Source organism: Rhynchophorus ferrugineus, unplaced genomic scaffold (genome assembly GCF_030347505.1).
Source record: "Rhynchophorus ferrugineus isolate W39M unplaced genomic scaffold, kcgeb_rfMv2 rfM3, whole genome shotgun sequence".
Classification (NCBI taxonomy): Eukaryota; Metazoa; Arthropoda; class Insecta; order Coleoptera; family Curculionidae; genus Rhynchophorus; species Rhynchophorus ferrugineus.
The window spans coordinates 60,229,495-60,252,682 of NW_027472582.1; the positions used below are offsets into that span (position 1 = coordinate 60,229,495).

Genomic DNA, 23,188 nt, shown 5'->3' on the forward strand with positions numbered 1-23,188 from the left:
TATGTCTTGGTTAATTTACTCATTGTACAAATTTAATTTAATTATCATCGTCATCAGTCAATGGCATTTTAGTTCGTCCTATTTTCAGACCACTTCCACCAAAAGGGACGACTTCGTCAGAGAAGTCTTTAGTTCGCCTTTCATTCGTCCAATCTGTTCTAATCTAAAAACATGTAATAATGAACTGATCTGAAGATATCAGGCTGTCACATTGTCATGTCCAATTCTGGAAAATATTCGGCAAGATAGGCGACTGAAAAAGATAGGTTTTAGATTTTTGATGTAAAAATTCTTCTCTTCCACATGCAGCATTTTAGACAAGCTAAAGTCCCTACAACTTGGCGGACTCGTCTTGTTACTTCAGCAGTATATACCATATTTTTCTCTAGTATTACTGATTATTACTAAGTACTCGACTTCCTGAATTGGCTCTAACTACATTTAGTTAGTCAATAGTTTGGTCTTCTCTTTATTCATTCTCAGGTAATATAGCACTCGTTTTCTTCAACACCGGTATTAGCAAATATAACGCAATAATCAGCGAACATCAGATTGGTCAAGTTTCATTCGAGTTAATTTAATTTTTTGCCTACCAAACAAAAAAACCTAAAGGCGATTGTATGAAAAGGATTTGTTTATAATTTTAATTATCCTTAATAAGTTCTGTGCCTGGCATATAGATGACATCACCCTCTATCCCAGAACTAACCTAGTTATTCAAACCATCAAGCAGCATATCAATTTGATGTGTACTTTACAAGTTACAGCAGTTTTAATGAATAGTCAATGCACAAAAATTAGTCTTACTGAATGAATTACTTTGCTACACACCATATAGTAATTCTATAACATAGTTATCAAAAAATTTAATTGAAGCAAATTTTTTAAATTCATTTGCAAACTTTATGGTATAAAATCGTTTAAATGTTTTTGATATCAAAGTTTAGTTTAAAAAATCTCTATTTCAAGTGCGAGAATGTATAAGTTAATTCTGTAGTGGATAATGGCTAAAACCAGACAAAAGGCAAAAACAATAGAGGGTGTTTTTATGCTAATAAAAATAATACACCCTTTTGTTTTACGTTCAAGTACAGGCGAATTGAATACGTATATTGTTAAAATTTTAATATGGCCTGCTGGATACCATTTAGTAATGGTTTTACATTAAATTTGTCTCCAACGTTTCTGCCATTTTTATTAATTCTATTTCGGTTATATCGTTCATATAATAATACTGTTCCTCTTATAAGATAGCGCTTGATTTAACTGGCAGTGAATTTTATTCATATTTATGTTTCATCGTATATGCTAGATAAAATTACAGTTCCTAAGTATGCTTCTGATTCTGCTCTACAGACAATTATAAAAACCAATTGAGTAACCCAGTTTTATATCTTATATACGATGATTGCTATGCATATTTCTGACCTATGTAATCCAAAAAGATACAAATGATACTAAATATTATCAGATGCTCTCTGGTGTCTTCGATTTCTGTCTGTCGATTTGTGTTGTGTGTGTCGAAAGGTTGCAACTTGGAATTTTATTAGTTTGCATATTCAGCGGAAGCTTAAGTGCTGAATGAGTTGTTCGATCGCCTCCCAACAACATAATTGGAATACTTGATGAAGCAAGTGCAAGTGTAATTTCATTCTGTGATCGTATCGTTGCTAAAATTATTCCTATTTTTCAATAATTATTTAATAAAAAGTTTTTACAGTTACATCAGGAGGATCTAAGAAAAAACGTATCGAAGGCATATTTGTGTTGCTGATTTGGAACATAAAATGAACTGTTTCTCTTAATGTTTCGGAATCATTTTGGGTTTCATTGAGACACTTGATTGTGCAAAATATTCTCAATTAAAATTAGTGTTTTATTGTGAATTCATTCGCTCAAAATATAGAACACCATGAAAATAATGTTTGTTATGTGATTAAAATATATATTTTTTAATTAGCTATTCCAGACAGACAGGATATCGTCTTGAACTTCTCTTGCAATAAACAATTCGTTCTTTAAATGACGAGCTGTAGAACTACGATTTAGAAGTGATTGATGGTATGAATAGCGATCCTTTCTATTAACTTATGTTCGATCTACGTACCTGTTTAGGTTGATATTTGTACTTCGCCCTCTACGTTCGTTGTTTTACGATATTAGATAACGATAGACCGAGTGATTTATTACCACCCTTTATGTAATCTGCTCTTACTTGGCAACTTTCTTTTAAGCAAAATTAACTATTTTAATAAAATACAGTTCATACGGATATGATCTCTACAAATATAAAATATACAAGCGATAACTAATAATATACTAATAATGTCACTTCAATGACTTAATCAAGTTATCACTTAATGACTTCAATGATTGTGGGATCAATTCAGTTCCACGGCATCTCAGTAAGAAGACCTAAGAAAATACCATTTAACTAAATATATTTTGAGACTGCTTTGTCATTGTTGTTAAGTTTAAAATATATGTTTAGTTTTTATACGTACATAGAGAAGTTTTCTTTTACTGTCCTTTTTTATTTCCTGGTCAACCATAAGTATAAAAAATATTTTAGATTAAAATTTTAATAACTCCCATTATTTTGGTTTAATTTTACTACCATATTAAGCTTTAGGTACATTATATTATATACATTTTACCCAATATAGTGCAATTGGATTTAAATTAGTTACTGGAATTAATAGTAAAATACGAACTTATTAAAATAAGCTGATCATCTGACGCCTATTATGTCTGTTGCTTTATGTAAAAATTGCTGTAATTAATTAAAAATTGCTGTAATTGCTGTAATTAATTATTACCTATTCATGTATATGCATTCATATATATTCTTATCGATGATTTATGTGACAATTTTTTCTCGTGAGAAAAATATTTTATAATAATTCAAGTTTGTATATTTGCTAAAAGTTTGAGATTTTATCCGGGACAATAACACTTTCCACAAGATGTGTGAAAACACAATTGTGTATTGCGTTACTTTTTGTTACCATAAGAATTATTGTAAAATACCACCATAAAATTATAAAATTCTTCAAAAATTCTAATTTTTCTAAAAAAAAACTACATTAAATTACGGGGTTATGATGCTTACTGGACACTACCCTATAACGACGGAACAGCTTTAATAATAGCTAAATTGTTTGCATAATACTTACCTAACATATTTCAACCCAATGATATAGAATCTACAACTGATACATCTCCTGTTAATCAACTCGATGTAACTCGAAATTCAAAACCTCAATCCTAAAATGACACCTGGAATAGATGACATTTCATCTGGATTATTGAAATAACTGTCACGAAGTGCAATCATCATATTGACTTATATATTTAATGCTTGCTTAAGACTGAAGCATGTTTTGGAATGCTTTAAGGTGGCAAAAATAATTATGCTCAAAAAACCTGACAAACTTGCAGAACAAGTTGAATCCTACGGGACCTACTTCGCTGCTACCTGCATTATCAAAACTATTTGAGAAACTAATATTTAAACGTGTTAAACGTTTTTGGTTTTTGACATTACCACTCAGCAATAGATCAAGTACACACAGTAACTGCGGCTATTGAAAAGATGTTTGATGAAAAGAAATATTACCCTGCAATATTCCTGGATGTCTCAAAAGCTTTTGATCGGGTTTGGCATTTTGCAACTGCTGGAGTCATACCTTTTCGGAAGCAGAATCAGCTAAGTACCTCGGCATCAATCTTGACAGAACCAGAATAAAACAACTATACTGGTTAGTTAGAAGATACTCTCAACTTGACCTAAAACCAAATATATTGATTTATCACACAATCATAAAGCCAATTTGGACCCTTGGAGTCCCAATAAACATTCAAATCAACTAGTCATCCGAGGCTGCTAAAAAAAATTCTTCGATTAATTACCAATGCCTATCGCTGCGTAACTGATGGCCTGGAAATCAAATGGATTTGCAAAGTTATCCAAGATTTCGCCTAAAAACACGAAAGATTACTAAATCATATCAGCGTGGAAGCAATACAACTACTGGGCAACGCGCAGAAAATCGAAACATTCAAGCGAACCAAACCATACGAACTTATATAAAGTGTATACCTTTGGTGTAAAATACAGCTTAAGTTATTATAATTTTACACTTGAGGAATACATATTGATGTATCTTCTCGCACTCGTCTTGCTTGTGAATTAAACCAAGTATAAATGAAATGTAGTAATAAATTAATTTATAATTAAGATTGTACAAAGCATATTTAATAAAGACATTATCAACAAAATAAAAAGTTATAAAAATGCAAATATTATAAAAGCGGTATTCTGAGAAATTTTTATTAGTATTGTACAAACATAATTAACAATTTTACTCATTTATCTCTCCAAAATCTTTATCACTCGGAACCTGGCTTTTTTTCCGTTATCAATTTCACGTAAAATGTTCTTCCCATATCAATTTATAAACACTTTAAAGACTGCCGAGACAATACGTTTCCGTGTATATTTCTCTGTATAAGTATTTTGAAACGAGGTTCGTATCCGATTTATCCCTTCTGTAACCAGACGTGAATAACAAAGAATTAAATGCTCAGGAAGGAAAACAAACAAGACCATAAGGCTCAGGTACCGGAGACATTCTTCCCCTTCGACCGCCAGCGAAAGACACCCGGCTGGCCACGGAGGAGGAGAAGGAAAAAAACGAGACGCATCTGATGGGATTTATTTTGAGAATCAACAGGGAGATTGACGAATTTGGTCTGTTCGATGGAGACCACCTTGAAAGGACGTCGTCGCGTCAGACACTGCGATGAAAAACATCTTGTTGCCGCTAAGTATTTGCTTTACGTATCGGATTTTGCGATGCGAACATCAGCCCTTACCCAAAATACCAACATAAAAAAATATTGCTGGTCGTCTGAAACAGCTAATAACGACATTGTTTCAGTTTACGACAAATTTTAGCTAAACGGTTCCAATGTAGAAAATCAACCATAACACTTATTATTAACTTTTTAACTAAAATTTCTTATTAGATAAGCTAGACAAATATCAAAGCTAAACAAAATATAATAAATTAATTTTATTTAAATTATATACTAAGTAAAATATATGCGCGAAAGTAGAAAAACATTCTTTGTGGTGGTAAAATTGACTTTATTTTTAAAAATGCATTTCCCTCAATATAGCCTCAATACAGTTACTCGAGAAATTCTCCTAATTTTTGTCATCGTTCGTCCTATTTCAATTTATAATTTGTCTTAAATATTTCTGTTATTTTTGTTAAATTTATTTCAATTAGGTCGTACGTAAAATAATACTGTTTTCCTCTTATAACATAGCGTTTGATTTAACTGGCAGTGGATTTTATCCACATTAATATTTAATCGTATATGTTAGCTGAAATTACAGCTGCTAATTATTTTTCTGCCCTACAGACAATTATAAACATCAATTGAGTAACTGAGTTTTATATTTTATATACGATGATTGCTTTGTATATTGCTGATCTGATTTTAATTTGCTTATTTATTTTTGCTTAAATTTTATTTATTTATTTATTAACATAATGAGTTGTTGAGACACCATTTGTTTTTAAAACAGATGCAGTTTTTCGCGGAATATAGTCGTAGAGGGTCTGAATAGCTTCCAACGGAATGTTGTCCCATTTTTGTAAAATAACATCCGCTAATTTCTTCAGTGATGTTCGTTGAAAGTGTTCTTTCGCAGCTTCAATGGATGTTACTTTGAGAGCTCCTGCCTTATTGTTTTTGTCAAAATAGTGAAATACTCAAGTAACCGTTGAGTTCTGCCGTCACTCTTACCGCGGTTTTCTGGTCACAATCCTTTTTAATGTTTCTCAGTCGAACTTAAGGCTTATTCAATATCGAGGCATCAACATCTTATCGACACTGAAGTTCAACACGGCCACTATTTCATTCGTTTACTATTACTATTCTTTTAAATTCGTCAGTGCGCGAACAACTGACCGAACACCACCTGATTGAAATAGTCCCATTATTGGAATAATCGCATATCACTTTTCTATGGTGGTGTTTACGATTAGGTTATGGACGGATAGTTTTGATTAGTAATAAAAAATTAACATATATGGATAACTATGAATCTAATAATTTGATACAGTTTTTCTTTGTGAATTATGTAATTATGTATAAAGGGATAATAATAAAATTTGGTTAGTTTAGATTAATATTTTAAAGTTAAGTTACCTTCCACACTGTTATTTAAGAGCTCAGAAAATTATCCTATTAAAATAATTTACTAGCGGATAATTTGAAATAGTAAAATAAAAATTAGTAATTATTTTAGTATTATTCTTATATTGTAAATATTAGTAATACTTTATTAAAACTAAATATATTCAAAACTACTTATTAAAGAAAAACAAAAGAGCAATTTGAATTTAATTTGAAGAAACCAAATGTTGAAAAATAACACATTTTACCAATAAAAACAAAAAAATTGTAATATTATAAAATATGGTTTTACTTACGCTATCTCAAATTTATTTGAATATTCAGTATGTAGACTAGATTTATTCTTAATGTAAATGTAATGTGATGAATAAATCAAAAAACGAACATCCTATAATACCAAAAATTTCATAAATGCCAATGTATGTATGCTATTAATAAAAAATATAAATAAAAAGACTATCAAAAAACTGACTCTACAATAAAAAAACTACAACATAAAACCACTAATGAAACAGTTAACTATTAAACAGACATTTTAAAAATGATCTTCAAGTAAAATATTTTGAGCGGCAATTTCGAAATAAGTATCGACTATTTATTCCAACCACCTGACTGTTCGGTCAATCGTTGGCAATGAGATTTTGGCCGTGTCGAATTTTAGTGTAGTCTCATTGTCATAAATCACCATATTTATTTGGACGATTTTATACTGAAATATTAATTTTCAAAGTGCAGCAATAGTTGAATTAGTAAACAAATCACACTACTTTAATATCTATAAATGGAATGTTGTATTGATATTAATGACATCAGAATCGGGATAACAATGACACCAAGGAGACCGCATTAAATATAGTGTAGAGTAAGTAGAATTATCGAGCAACTGTTGTTTTCAAACTAACAGTAGTATGTAACAATGTGTATGCAGTTACATCTTTCCAGAAAAAAAACCAAATGTGATCTCATTTTTAGTTTATTGAGGCACTGAATTCACTACCTATCGAAGATAAATTTTAAAAAATGTTAGCTTTTCATAAATTTCATAACATCAATAAACTAAAAAATATTAACTTATCACCAGATGATGGATTTTATGTTATGGAAATTTATTCATCGATATATAGGTATTAATGATTGTCTCCCGAAGTAAAAATAGAGGTTCATTTGTTCACATTAGTATTCATCGAACTGTGCTTCTGATTTTACAGGCTACTGGTTGAAAATATTGTTTATTTGCTGTAAGATTGTTTATAATTTTACAAAAACTACTTTTTTGTTTCGCCTTATTAGAATAAGGTCGAGATTCGATATTATTATGCGCGTTTTGTTTGTTATAGGTCAAACTGCTATGACTAGAAGAATATTAACATTTTTATATAAAAAGCACACAATATATATTACCACGGTGAAGATACACATATTATTGCTTGTTGAAACGAATACTTTTGCAGAAACCACGCGTAATATTCAAATCATATTCATACATTTACAAGAAACAACACCATAACTTTTACGTCTCACTATCGATTTTTTGACAGTAGTTTAACTGTTTTTCAAATTTATTTTTATTAATGACATTTTAGATTATTAGTGATATTTAATATCTTATTACTAGTGTTTTTTTATTGACTTATTGTTTAAAATTGCATTTTCAAGATTAATTAGGTTAACCTCGGAGAACTTCATGTATATATACTTCTAATTAATTCCAGTTTCCATATGTGTATTGAAATCAAACTTTATTCCAGACATATATATTACACATGACTAGACACGTAAACATATAATAACTCATCCGCAGTTCTACAACAAGTACTGTAACTTTTTATTGTACATAAACCAAGACATATAATTAATTAAAATTATTTGCTCGTTTTACAGTAGTTTCATGTAAGTTAAAATTGTTATCCTAACATAATCTTATAATATTTTCCAATTATTTTTTTACTTTCATATATGTATGAGGTGTTGTATGTATTTTAATCAGCGATAGCTGTTACTGAAGTTAATAAAAAAGTTTTGAAGTTTTGACTATAGATGGGAGCTCTCGACAGAAATCGACTATCGACTGTTTAGTAATTGGCTACTTTTTACTATCGACTGTTTCAATCAGTATTTTTGGTTCGACTGATTTTACTAATTTTTACCAATGATTGTTTCAATCGACTGTTTTCACTCGCTATTTTCGGTGCTACTGATTTTCTTACTATTTGCTTGAGTGTTTCAGTCGTGTACTTTAGGTACTACGTTTGGTTCTATTAGTTTCGTTCGACTGATTTTTAACGTTCTGTATATGTCGTCCTAACCGCGACCTTGACAAAAATGTACCCAATTTATGCTTACATAGATTTACACATAATATATATAATTTTATGATTTTTTTAATAGTTTGTTTGTAAATAACAATATATTGTATATCAATATAGGAGCATTTTGGAACGATACTTTTCAAGATTGTTAATGTATTAGGGTAAAAAGGTTAAAATTATGAATGATAAATAGTAAAATACTTTTAACTGTTTTTATGGCAATAATAGGTAATATTTCGATTACTCTCTCGATTTTTGTTAAAAAAATGTTTCCCTTCCATAATAAATAAAGCATCTACTTTGTTTAAAAAAGCTTTAGTGGTTATTGTGCGATCAATTTTAGTTACGCCATGAATTAGTTTTTTTTCTATAATTAGGTATATTTTTAATTTTTATTCAGTATTTATGGTTATTGTACCTTATCCTTAGTTTTTACGTTTTATTTAAGTTCTATTGTATTGTCTATATTTATTATCGTATATTATTTCAAAATAACAATTAACATATTAAAATACGATAAAACATTTATGGGGTATTATTCCATTCCATGGAAAAATTCCATTCCTTTTTACAGATCCACAGAATATTCAAATATAAAAATAATTCAACTTCCTACTTTAAAATGAAATTATTAATTGCATATTAATACTATTCAGTAATTATTTTTTCCTTTTCTTTTTTAAAGTTAGTACGTGAAGGAATCGCCGCCTCGCCTATGTTACCCTTGGAAAATATAAGCACATATAAAATGAACTGGCCCAAAACAATTGTATCCGTCCTTTACTCTCTCGCAATTTATACAGGAGAGGGTCGTACATCTTCGTCGGATATCACGAATTGAACAAAATAGTCGAACGATGCATTTCATTGAAAATAGTAATTACTATTTACAGTCGCTAGTTTTTTGACTATCGACTGTTTCGATTGTTTTAAGTTGATAGTTCCCAATGCTAGTTTTGACATTTCTCTATATAAAATATCTGTTTTCGCTAATAATGGAACGACCAATATTGCATTTTCCCTATACATTACTTCAGTTATTCAATTGGAAGGAATTTGCGTTGCTCGGATACAATGATTTTAATGCTAATCGAGAATAATGGACAGGGGTATCAAAAAGTTCGAAGACAATTAATATGGTTCAAATCTCTTCAGCATCCCAATTTTATTGTTTTAATTAAAGTTTCCTGTGGCGTACTGTGACTGGTGATAAAAACTCGATCTATTGCGAGAATTTCAAGGACAAAATGTTTTCGGTTAACCCTAGAGAATCATCTACATCGACATCATATGTTGAAAACAGAGAGCTTTGTATTACGAGTTGCTAAAATCGAATGAAAATGAAAAATTAAAATTGAACGAATTATCGTTGCTGTAATAACAAGTAATAGCTGCAAAATAATCTTCTTTCATGACAATGGAAGCTTGCTTCTAAATGTTACAAGAGTTAACATATACACTCTTCTAGCTCAGATAGGATGTTCTGATAACCATTCTAATACAATAACTCAAAACATAACTCATTACAGTTACAGAAAGAAAGTATAAAATAGAGTACATTCCATATTATCTTAATGCGATTACCAAACTATATACGTAATATGAAGATTATGTTATTAAATCTTACCCTTTATATATTTTTTGATTTCTATTGACAACAGAACAACTAGACAGAGACCTTTGTTCCTCACTATCAATAAGAAAAATGTAAAATAAACGATACCAGACGCCTTAGCTTCATTTATTTTACATTATCTGTGGAGTATTGTAACGTTGTAAACAGGCATTTGATAATAGAACGTTTAGTTTTTGAATATCTGATGCCAGAATCATCTGGTGTGTGTGTGTGTTATACAATTAATACAAATTATTGATTAATATTAGTAGAAATATAATGTAATAGGAAGTGAGAATATATTTTTGCAAATGTGTATAATTATAATTTATGATAGACAGAAGAAGGCTTCACTAACAAATTATATTAAAATATTCTAATATAAACTGCTAATCGTTTTAAACGCCAATAAAATAGCACTGAATAGCTATATGTAGCATGTGTGGAAATTGGCTTTAAATTTAAACACATTTCTAGATGTTTCGTATACTTATGTGTGATAAATTATCGTGAGAAGTTTAACACTAGAAGAACAGTGACTTTAATGCTGTTTCGACGAACATAACAAACAACAAGCATTGGAATTTTTTAAGACAATCAAAACCATAATAGCAAATCGTTTTAGGCAGAAATTTAAGTGCTTGTGTTATGCATTAAAAGAAATGGTAATTTTTGTTGATAAAAATAGAATGAAACAATTTTACAACATAACAACATACAAACACTTATTGATAGATTGACCACACATTATCCCTTGTTAATATTATTTAATAAAATTTCCACTAATTAACTTACACATTAGAGTCAATTTTAAAATCTCAAACAGCCTATTAGTCGTAGTAACATAATCCGATATAATGGAATTATTAGATATGTTAAGCTATGATGGTTAGCTATGATTTCGGATATATTCAGAAGTCAGAAATTCTAAAAAAATTGAATATTTTTGTACAGTGAAAATGGCATTTCATTCTCCAAATGCACCAATTTGTTGTTATAGCGTTTTCCGTTATCATTTTAAATAATAAAAAATATTATTGTTACGTTTGTGGATAATGTTTGGTAAACATCAGTATCAAAGCCAGTTCCACGTACGGACAGAGGTGTGCTGCCAATTTGTCCAGAAACAAGTGTTTAAAATGCCTTAAGAACGAAGCATTATCATTATGAAAGAAAAAACATTTAATTTCGTCACAATTTACCTTCTAATCGGATTTTGGTTGATCAGGTCCAAAACCGTGTATACTTGTGTAATATTTTCTAGACAATGACTTGTACAGATTTTAGCCAATTTAAAAGTTACTATTCAATGTCAAAACATAGTTAAGTAATAAGTTCATTTTTGATAGATCGACTTGATAGAAAAGAAATCTTTGGTATCAAACACCAATGTCCCAACAGAATATCTCAAAGTTTATCTGTTTGTTCAGTTTAGAAAAAGGGAATGAAAGGATAGGCACGAGTTGTCCAACTATTGAATTATTCATAACCGGCTGTTCATTAGGTTTAAAAGGGATACCTTCAAATCCCATAAAAATGATTATTTCGCAATTTAAATAACAATAACACGTAATACCGTTGTTGGATGCGTTGGACATCGGCATTAAATTATAATCTCCAGTATTGTATCAAAATATGCGCTAAAATGGAAATATTTTATATAATTCTGTTTTTATAAGGTTCAGAAGTAATAGATGGTCATTGTAATCGGTAATGATAATTTAGATTGCTTTAATCAATTATTAAAAATTGTAAATAAATAAAATTAATAAAAATATACGGCTACGAAATATTTACTACAACTTTTTTTGTTATATTTTAGTTATTAAACTATAGTTATATATATAAATTAAATTATAGTTTAGTTAAGTCTTCTTACCAACTACGGTTTATCTGGACCGGACCTACAACAACGGTCCTCAGCATTAAGCCTGCCGACTGGCGATTGACAAACTTAGAGATCATCCTTGAAGACATCCGGTCTTACCCAGCCTGGTTAGTGATTTTGCACTCTGGCCTTCTGGACAATCATAATTATAAGCAATCACAAACATACATTTAATTTACTATCACAAAAGCAGGAATAATGTTATGTCGGCTTGAACACTGCGCTATACAAGCCAACATTTACTACTATTATGGATAATATAGTAGACATAAAAATTGTGATACTATTCGTTATAATTTTCTTTCACAGAATCAAACTGAAAACAATAAATATCGGAGCGTTACGTGCCATTTTCATATTCATAAAAACTGAATCATGGATGGATGGATGGATAATCTTTAGTTTTTTTTCATCAGAATAAAGAAACATCCCCTATTCATTTAACAAAATTTAAAATACAGATATAAGCCAAAGGCTAGCACCAAAAAATTACACTGTTCTTGAATATATTAGTATGTTTCCAATGCATTTAAAATAAAGAGGCATGGGCCATAGCGTTTAAATATATTAACGGAATAATGTAAGTTATATACTCATAATAACCAGGATCATAACCAGGTTTATGTGTTTTGTCAAGCAATAAAAATATTTTAGTAAGTAGCGGTAAATACCTATGTTACATTTTCACTGAATATTATTGGCATACCAGATATAATGTTTGTTAGCATACCTGTTATGCTATAAATATATTTCACAAAAAAATCACAGTTAATATAGTTGTATTTAAAGAGATATACCATACATATTAAGCAACGAGATATATTGAAAATGTGTGTAAGCATGATGATTTATCCATATTCATTTTGTTTTAAACAATATCTATATTTTATCAATAAAATCAACGAATTGGGTGAACAAGGAAACGTAAATTCTATTTAAATATAATAAATATCATAAATATAAGTAAAACATTTAAAAAAAGAAGCTTAGTGTTTCATTCTAAATCAAATATATCTTTGGGCTCAATCAATTTTATTGAAATATATAATAAAATTATTATCAGGAGGAATACCAGCAACAATAATTGTAATAAAATTATTATATATTATTATGGTAGATAAGCTGAAATACGAGCCAGGAGTTGTACAAACACGAAGTCACAACCCATAATTTCAGTGATTTCAGAACAAACTACTTGGAGAATAAGCATCTCAAACATACCAGATTTGTTTAAAACTAATGACTAGTATCAATATGTCAAAAAGAAAGACAATCCAACTAAAAATGTCTAAATCTAATGATAACACGCTGACCTTGAAAAACAATTGTCAATATTTCATGACAATCTGGCAATTATAAGTCATAAGAGATTGTTTCGATTGACTTTTAATGTAGAAGATGCACTGGAATATACGTCAGGAGTTGTACAAATAGGAATAACTCATAACCTATAATTTAATGATTCCAAAATAAATGCTTGGAGAATAATCATCTCAAACGTACCAGATTTGTTTAAAATTAATGACTAGTATCAATATGTCAAAAAGAAAGACAACCCAACTAAAAATGTCTAAATCTAATGATAACATGTTAATCTTGAAAAACAATTGTCAATATTTCATGACAATCTGGCAATTATAAGTCATAAGAGATTGTTTCAACTGACTTTTAATGTAGAAGATGCACTGGAATATACCTCAGGAGTTGTACAAATAGGAATAACTCATAACCTATAATATTATAAATGATTCCAAAATAAATGCTTGGAGAATAATCATTCCAAATATAACTGATTTATTCGGAATTAATAACTATTATAACATCCCTTTTACCCAATAAAATCTCTCCAAAAAAGTAACCCAACGAAAAATTTCTAAACTTAATGCTAGCTTGCCAATCTTTGCGACAAAAAAGTTCTTTTTGAAAACAAAGACATCATTATTACGGAACCGTATTTCATGAACACAACTGAGTTATTTCTAATATTTATGTATTTATTAATTTGGCACGGAATATATTCAATAACGAAATAATAAAATGTAACAGGTTTCTTTTTTAAATCGTTTAAATAAGTTAAATAAGAACATCATTGCTGATTGTATTATGAATAAAATAATATTGTTAAAGAAAATCTCCTTACATGGTGCTAAAGAAAATAAAGCTATAACATATAATGATTATACAGACAAAACATTGCAGATATTCTTACAACCTTCAAGTCAGAAAATTAAACAACAATAGTCAGTAAATTAAGATATAATTCCACTTCTATTCTACGCCTCCAGTATCTTATTACCATGAAAATAATAACATAAATATAATATAATTAATTATAACCTAAATACCATAGCTAGATTTATAGCGAGGTTCTCATTATATTCTGTTATTATAACCATAACTAATAAATACTTCAAATATAGCGAAAATTTTATCGGTATTTGTATAACATTATATGGCCATTTTGTACAATAATATTATATATAATTTCTTTTGTTCCGCTATCAGACACTATATGGCTGGCTATAACCTAAACGAATTTATCTGTATACATATTATTTAATTTATGTTCGCCCATATCTTCGTCGATTGTGGACCGATTTTCAAAATTCTTTATTTTATTCGAAAGAGTACACTTTCAAGGTGGTCCCATTGGAGCCAGGTCAGGATCTCTTGGGGGGAAGGGGGAAGATCGAGGGAATCCCTCAAATTTCAAAGGCATGTACAAAGATTTCACATATTTTTAAACTAAAATAATCACACATTTCTATATAATACTGCTGAGCTGATGTGACGGAAAATCGGAAGACGTTCAATGCCAAAGCCAAGCCTAAACAATACAAAAATAATATAATTTTGTGACATATACAAACAATTCAGTTACCAACAAAATATATCTAAATTAATATAACTCAGTCAGTTATAGAGATATATAGATAGTTCAAGATCAGTTTATAGTAGAAAAATTAACATGTATGGATAAATATGTATTATATATATTTTCAACTTCAGCAACAAGTGTTGTAATTACACATTAGAGGCACTTTAACTCAATAATTCTGATAGGACGTTATTACGAAAACAAAAAAAAATAATCTTGTAGCAAGTAACAAGCCATGTCTTAAAGCAGCAGAAGTCAGTGGAGGCATGTTTAGGAAATAATTCAACCAGGAAATTGTATTGATTAAGATTAAAAATAAGACTATTTTGTAAAACGAACTAGAATAAATAAGCAATTACAATTTGGCACATAAATAACACTTAGGCACGCTGCTATATATTATATCATTCGGTTTAGTGTATTGATAAGCCCAGAGGCAGTCCCACATAACCCGGTCCAATTTGTCACTCCAGGGTAAGTCTCCGCGACCAGGTACGCGTCATGCATTCCACCATCTGGTTTTTGGCCAGAACAAAAAATTATATCATGATGTTTGAATAGAAAATCAATCTAATAACGCGTGCTAACTTTCATACCATTAACATTTGGTGAAAACTATTCAAGGTGACCTAAATGCAGCTCAGATGGTAAGAGATAACATCTCTTTCTAGAATGCATAAGAAATTTCTTTCATTAACTATCTCAAAAAAGGGCAAAATTAACATCAGCGAATAATATTATGCAAATTTATTGTCTTGTAAACAGATTTAGAAGTAGCAAAACTATCTATCTATTTAAAATACATTTGCCGACGAAAGGCAAGCCTATATCAATATAAGAGTAGCGCACAAGACTGTAAACGACAGCCTAAGGGTATTTCTAGAATCTATCTGAGGCTAAAATAATATTACCTTAGTATATACTTATATAGGCTGGCTGTGGCAGATGCAAACAAGTAGTATATCGTACTGCCGAACATATACAATGAAGAATGCATCGTACATATTAAATTAAAATAGGTTAACGAGAACTTGCATTGCTAAGCAGCAGTAAAGATCCTTAAAATAACAGATATATGTTTATTCGGTTTATAAGGCGCCGTTAAATGGCAATAAAGATATATCTAAAAACTTCAAAGGAATCAAATGCAAAACAAGTATTAGCGAATTTTAAATATTGCAGTAATATTATCTAATTCATTTAAATGAGTATGAGTAAGTATCTTTGTATCTTTAAAAAACTTCTTTGTATTTTTCCTTTATTACATATTTTTAATTATTAATTATTTTTACATAATTTTAATAATTTTAATAAGTAAATAAAAATAAAGGAAAACCTTACTTAGCCTATCCACTGCACCTATTTTGTATTCCACTATATACATCCAATTTAACTCAATATTTACCTAAACCTATTATTCTATTTACTTTATTACATTAAAAAAGTTATAATTTTATCATTATTATTAAAAATAAATATAATATTATTATCAACATTCTTACTTGGACTTATATTATTCGTCATTTCTGCATTATATAATATATTTCCTCTTTCCAGGCTTGTCTTATAAGTAGTAAGTAGTTTAAGTAGAACTATGTCATGATAGGCTAATATTCTAATAATAATCTGGATGTATAAAGCATAATATATAATAAAATATTTTGTTGTGAAAAGCATAATAAGATGTATTCTACCCGTTCTAGCTTCAACATAACAGGTCAGTCGAAAAATTATCGACCTGACATATAGATGGCGCTAGTGGAATTAAATCCATATGTTTGTTAATTAGCGCTAACCCTGAAAAGATGCGTGTATAAATTTGACAGCTGTCGGATTATTAGTTTGTAAATTTGTTTATTAGTTGACTATTTGTTTGTAATTTGTAAATTATAGCATTTTGAGTGAAGCAACTTTTATTATTGTGAAAAAATGGATAAAAAGGAATTTTATGTGTTGATAAAATATTGTTTTATGAAGGGAAAAATAAAGTTGAAGCAAAAACTTGGCTTGATGTCGAGTTTCCGGATACTGCCCAAGGAAAATCAACCATCAAGGATTGACATGCTAAGTTCTAGGCATGGTGAAATCAGCACCGAAGACTGTGAACGCAGTGGACGCCCAAAAGAGGTTGTTACCGACGAAAACATTAAAACAATCCGCAAAATGATTTTGAATGACCGTAAATTGAAACTGAATGAAATAGCAGACGCTCTAAAGATATCAACTGAACCTGTAGATCATATCATTCACGAATATTTCGGTATGAGAAAGCTCTGCGCAAAGTAGGTATCGCGCGAGCTCATTTTTGACCAAAAAGAACAACGAGTTGATGATTCGGAGCAGTGTTTGAAGATGATCAACGGTAACAAACTCGAGTTTTTGCGTCGATATGTGACAATGGATGAAACATGGTTCCATCATTTTACTGCGACCAATCAACAGTCATTCGAGTGGACTGCACACGATGAACCCGTCCCAAAGCGTGAGAAAAGGCAACAGTCAGCTGGCAAGGTTATGGTATCTGTATTTTGGGATGCGCATGGAATAATTTTCATTGACTATGTCGAGAAAGGAAGTACCATCAACAGCGACTATTATATAGCGTTATTGGACCGTTTGAAGGACGAAATCGCCGAAAACGGCCGCATTTGAAGAAAAAGAAAGTGCTGCTTCACCAAGACAATGCATCGTATCAAAAATCCATTAATTGGGTTTTGAATTGCTTCCTAATCTACCGGATTCTCCAGATCTGACCCCCAGCGACTATTTCCTGTTCTCAGGTGTCAAAAGAATGCTCGTTGGGAATAAATTTCCGTCGAATGAAGAGGTGATCAACGAAACTGATGCCTATTTTGAGGCAAAGGACAAATTGTACTACAAAAACAGTATCGAAAAGTTGGAGCGTCGCTATGGGGAATTATGTTGAATAAAAAAATAATTTTGGTAAAAAAATGTGTTTTACTGTGGTAGACCGGGGACTTTTCTATTAACTTGTTATGAATATTTTGCAATCTTTGAAGTAATAACAAATAACGTTATATGAATATGGATAAACAAAGTCAGACTTGATAAATCGCATCCCTTCCGTAATATCCTATTTTCGATGTAATCCGATGTCATATGTCGTTTCTTTATAGGGTTTAAATAATATTATTCAGGACGAAATAAAACATGCATAAGAACGAATCAATCAATGAGGGGATTTTAAAAAATCGCTAAAATATGTCATTAAAAATACTTCATTATTAAGTATCAAGCAAATGCAGGATGAAATAAAATTTTCTCAAATATGTTATGTCATATAAGTTATGATATTATGATAATTGAAAAAAAAATTTGGTTCTGTTAAGTAAAATTAATTCAGATTTTTATTCAGATTTATATATGTAAAGTATCGCGTTAATGTATAAATTTATGTGAAACGGTTTTCGTTCAATTGTTTGTAATTACCTAATATACTATGCTACTATTTTATTTAAATATGTTTATCCAGTAAATATATATCTGACCACTGTAATTTCCAAAAACAAAAGAAAAAAAAAACATATGCATTTTGTTCAAAGTAACGAATCTGCTTTGACCATAAAGCAATCAACAGTTCACGACAATTTAACCGAATCGACGAATAAATGGCCCCTTCATTCTCGTTAATTAAGCAACAGCTTTTAAAGGGCTTCTCTTGTATGAAGTCCATCTCCGAGTGGCGATAATGCAATTTGTAAACACCAAATGTAGGGAATCCCGAGACTGTATGGTACAGTTGAATAAAACATACCCGACTCTGACCTAAATGACTCTCACATATACATTGTGTGGAATATGTATACTTTTTAAGAAAACACAACTCAAAAAAACATAAAATTAAACTAGTTCCTAAGCAGAATGTTAGTATTATTAGGATGCAAAAGAAATTTTATGCGATCATTACCCCATAATGATGAAATAGCAGTCTTAAATTATTATTGGATGTAATATTAACTTATTGGACTAATAGAATAGTGAAAAAATACCCTAATAGATTATTTCAATATTCACTTTATTCCTCTCACATCTGGCTGTATTTATTCGAAATTATCGGAATGTTTTATAGTGGGTGAATTTTTTGGTTTATAATATATCAAACGATAAATAGTCTTTAAATGCTCCTAATGCTCTTTAATTCATGTTGAAGTTATCGCAGTCGAAACGTGTCAGTACTTCTACTACTTAATTACTACTACTAATTAGTAAGATAATACTTACAAGGCGTATAAGCACAAAAGTAAATATTAATTTCATCTGTTATTTGACATATACTAAAAATTACTTCGTTCACATTATACAAGCACTAAATACTTGCATGTATTTTAATTTCCCAAAGCTTCAATTATCTATTTTGTATCCGATTAAAGGAAATTTAAAAGCGAAACTATGAAGTTTAGTGTATCATGGTATATGGAAAATGCAATTTTATCGCAATCAGTTGGAAGTTAAGGCAGGAAAGCCATATATAAGTTCATATTGACACCAAAGTGGCTATACATTATTTCTATCCATATGGTGAGACCAGTAAGACGTAGTGTATATAAAGCAGCCAAAAACCCAACGAAATGACTGCAATGTCTACTAACATCATTTGATGAACTAATTGAATCACGTATTGTAACAAAAAGAGATTAAAAATTTGGAGTAATAGACGCAGTCATCTTCTCGCATTACAACACTAACATGTTGCAAGACTTGTGAAAAATGCCAGCGTACTCACCAAACATAGTGCCTTCTGTTTACCACTTATTCATATCGATCCAGTACGGTGTGGCTGTCACACGGTTTCATGAATGGGGTGCTGCCTAGCCTATATGGTTCTTTTAATAGAACAAGGTATGATAGAAACTATTTTGACTAATATATTGTAGGAATTTTTCTCAATAAATTTCTTTTTAAAGTGAAAAAATTTAACATAATACATGCAATCGCCAAATATAACTGATTCTTTTAACTCACTCATCTTGAATCTAAATTTATTCGATTAAAAATACACCAGAGTAATGAATTAAACTAATAATTAAGGTTGAGGTAAACCTTACAGAACTTACAGAAAGTAAACTATTATACAGAAGTAGATGATTTGTATTTCACTTTACATCTTACAATATATATATATTTGAAAACATTTTTAAGGAAGGATTTTAAAAGGATTTATAACAATTATAAAAAATTTGTTTGTTTATAGTTTTTTCGTTCGGCAAGGATATAAGTGAATATATTAGCTGGTTATATTTTTAAATAGCCAAGCTCTGTTGTGCTCGTTTAGAAATCATCCCAGAAGACAACCGGTCTTACCTAACTTGGCTACTGGCGTGACTGGGATAATGATCAAAATAATAAAGAAAATGATCTTTGACGGATATTACACTCTTTTCTAGGACAATTACAAATATTAAACAATCACAGACATAAATGTATGACCATGCCCCAGCAGGATTCGAACCCGCGACCGTCCAACATTCGGTGGACCGTCCTATCGCTTTTACTACTCCTCCAAGCAAGCTATATACCTTCTGTTAGTTATATTTTAAGTTTTAATAAACCGTAATACTACCAATTTGGGTAATTGTAAAGCAGAATAATTAATTATTGTCATTTATTTCTTCTCAAGAACATCTCTCATTATTCTCGGTAGACTAATTTGGATCGTATTCAAATAGTATTTTGTTACTGAAATACCCTGAAGTAGATTAATCATATTTTTTACATTACTAATCCATAAATACAACAAATATCCTACTTACCAACTGCTGTTAATAATAAACTGCTGTCCTCTGAAAAAAGAAAACAAGAATATTAATAAAACAATCTTGCTCTATATTTAATATTGAAAATTAGGTTAATTCTAAACGTATTATTGTGTTTTCAAATTTTATTTGAACAAAAAAAAGGGAGAATCGTTTTGAGGAAAGTATGGAAGATAGATTGTTACAAAAATAACGGAGTATTGTTCCCTATGTCGTCTTTATTAAAAAGCTACGATTTATTTCTAAAACTTAATTTATTTTCTTTAGGAAATTAAAATGTGTTTCTTACAGTTTAAATGTAAGTAAATTATGTTTATCAATTGAGTTGAACTAAGCTAATTTAGGTAAATATTGTAAAATATTTAACAAATTAAACAGCATTTAAACAATTCAACAAAGCAATTTCTACAACTAATATTGTTACTGGTGGGAAACATTGAATGAAATCGACTACCAAATGTTTACTAATTGTTATTCACTGTCCAATTAAACATAATAATTCCAATGTTTCATTTGTTACTAGTTTCATAGTTAGTATGTTAGAGTTAGTATGTCTAGTTTACTAGTTTTTCACTAGTTTTTTTATTTGCTTTCTCAGACCTGACATAAGATAATCGTTATTAGAAAAGGATCTTCTCCTATAATAACAAAACATGTTTCATAATGAATTAGTATTTATTACTGTTATTTTAAAAAAACCATTCACGTAAATTAAACTTCACTTGAAAATTAAAATTCACGTAAATTTAAAAAAAAATTATTTCATAAAGATTATTCATAGAGAAAAAAAAACCTAAACAACACACCAGTTTGGGTTTATTAACAAGCACTCAACAATTGACCAGGTCCACAGAATAACAGCTGCTATTGAAAAAGCCTACTAAAGTAAAAAAGTATGCTCACCTATATTTTTAGATGTAGCACAAGCCTTGGATAAGGTTTGGCATGAAGGCCTTGTTCATAAGCTACAGAAAATGCTACCAAAATAACACACCGAACTATTAAAATCATACGTTACAACCAGAATGTTTAGAGTCAAACAAGAAGAAGCTTACTCTACAATAAAAGAAGCTAAAGCAGGTGTACCACAAAGAAGTGTACTGGGACCAATGCATATCTACTTTACATTTGTGATATACCACAAATGGAGAATATTACGATGGCTACATTTGCTGATGATACTGCGATTACAGCTGTTGGAGACAATAGTGAAGAAGCCTCACGAAAATTACAACAGGAAAGTGTCAATATTAATAATTGAACGCAAGCTTGGAAAATAAGAATTAATTAAAGTAAATCTGTACATATGCAGTTCACCTATAAACAGACCGTACAAGCACCAATAACATTATATAGCAACAACGCTAAATATCTTGGAATAAATTTCTATGCAAAACTTCGCTGGAAGGGACATATAAAGAACAAAAGAAAAGAATTGGAATTGAAATATAGGAAAATGTACTGGCTAATTGGAAGAAATTCACAATTATCAGTGTATAATAAATTGCTATTATATAAGCAAATACTGAAAACCTATATGGACATACGGAGTTCAATTATGGGGATGTTCTACAAAGAGTAACAAATTTTCAATTACAAATTTTTCAGAACAAAGTCCTGAGAGGTATTGTGGGTGCATCCAAATACTATAGGACTGATTACCTACATCGAGACCTTCAGATACCCACAGTCAGTTAAGAAATCAAGAGAATTGCAAGGGGGCCTGAGGAAAGTCATTTTAATACGAATATTGAAATATTGCAACCACTGGATACCACCAGAACAGGGCACAGACTCAAAAGAATCAATGAGTGAGGTGCAAATATTAAAAAATTCAGCAGTGACATGTATAAACATTATTTTACCAGAGACTGAGTTAAGGCCGATGGGTCCTCCTAGTTATATACCTAGATTTAAGTTATTATAAATACAAATTGTAGGTTAGACGGAAACAACTAGTAACAATATATTAATAAAGTAATAAAAAAGAGATTATAAATCACAAATTTACCATATCGACGTAAAATTTGTCCCTTTTTTATTACGAAGCATATCTGGAGCGGTTTCGAATCAAACATGTTTTAAGACAAAAATAATCTGTTTTTATCTGGTGACCTCTCGGCCTTAAGATTAAATTTTTATGTAGGCACGTTTAAAGAATGCACCCATGCCTCGCTTGGAAAATATCCAATCTATCAGAGGACGTCAAATCGCTCATGTTATTAACGCTGATGAACTTATTGTTATAATTTTAATTCTACGTCGACCGAGAAACATTCCAGATTGGTTTTTTTTTCTAAATATTGAGTTCAAAAAATAATGAATGCGTAACGAAATTGAGATTATGGAAAGTACTGTTCTTTGTTATCAATATCTTGTTGTAAAATAACGAAATAAAGACATGTCAAGATTTTACTCAAGATATGATTTATAAAGTTTTGTTAATCTAAAATTGGCATATTATATAAAATGTTTAATTTTTTATTCTTGTAATGGATATTCATTAAGGAG

At 30.0% G+C, this 23,188-nt stretch overlaps 1 protein-coding gene across 4 annotated transcripts in view; it reads right to left on the reverse strand.

Moving 5' to 3' along the window:
• The window catches only part of LOC143193050 (high affinity nerve growth factor receptor), a 285,362-nt gene that overhangs the window by 142,514 nt on the left and 119,660 nt on the right, over window positions 1-23,188 (reverse strand). For 3 of the 4 annotated variants that reach the window (XM_076398989.1, XM_076398986.1, XM_076398988.1), the window contains one exon: window positions 20,675-20,704. The exons of the other annotated variant lie outside the window; for it this stretch is intronic. Coding sequence is in view for 1 of the 3 variants with exons in the window: in XM_076398986.1 (XP_076255101.1) it covers window positions 20,675-20,704 (30 nt within the window). In the remaining 2 variants the exon portion in view is untranslated. The remainder of the gene's footprint in view (window positions 1-20,674; window positions 20,705-23,188) is intronic. 4 annotated transcript variants of the gene reach the window in all.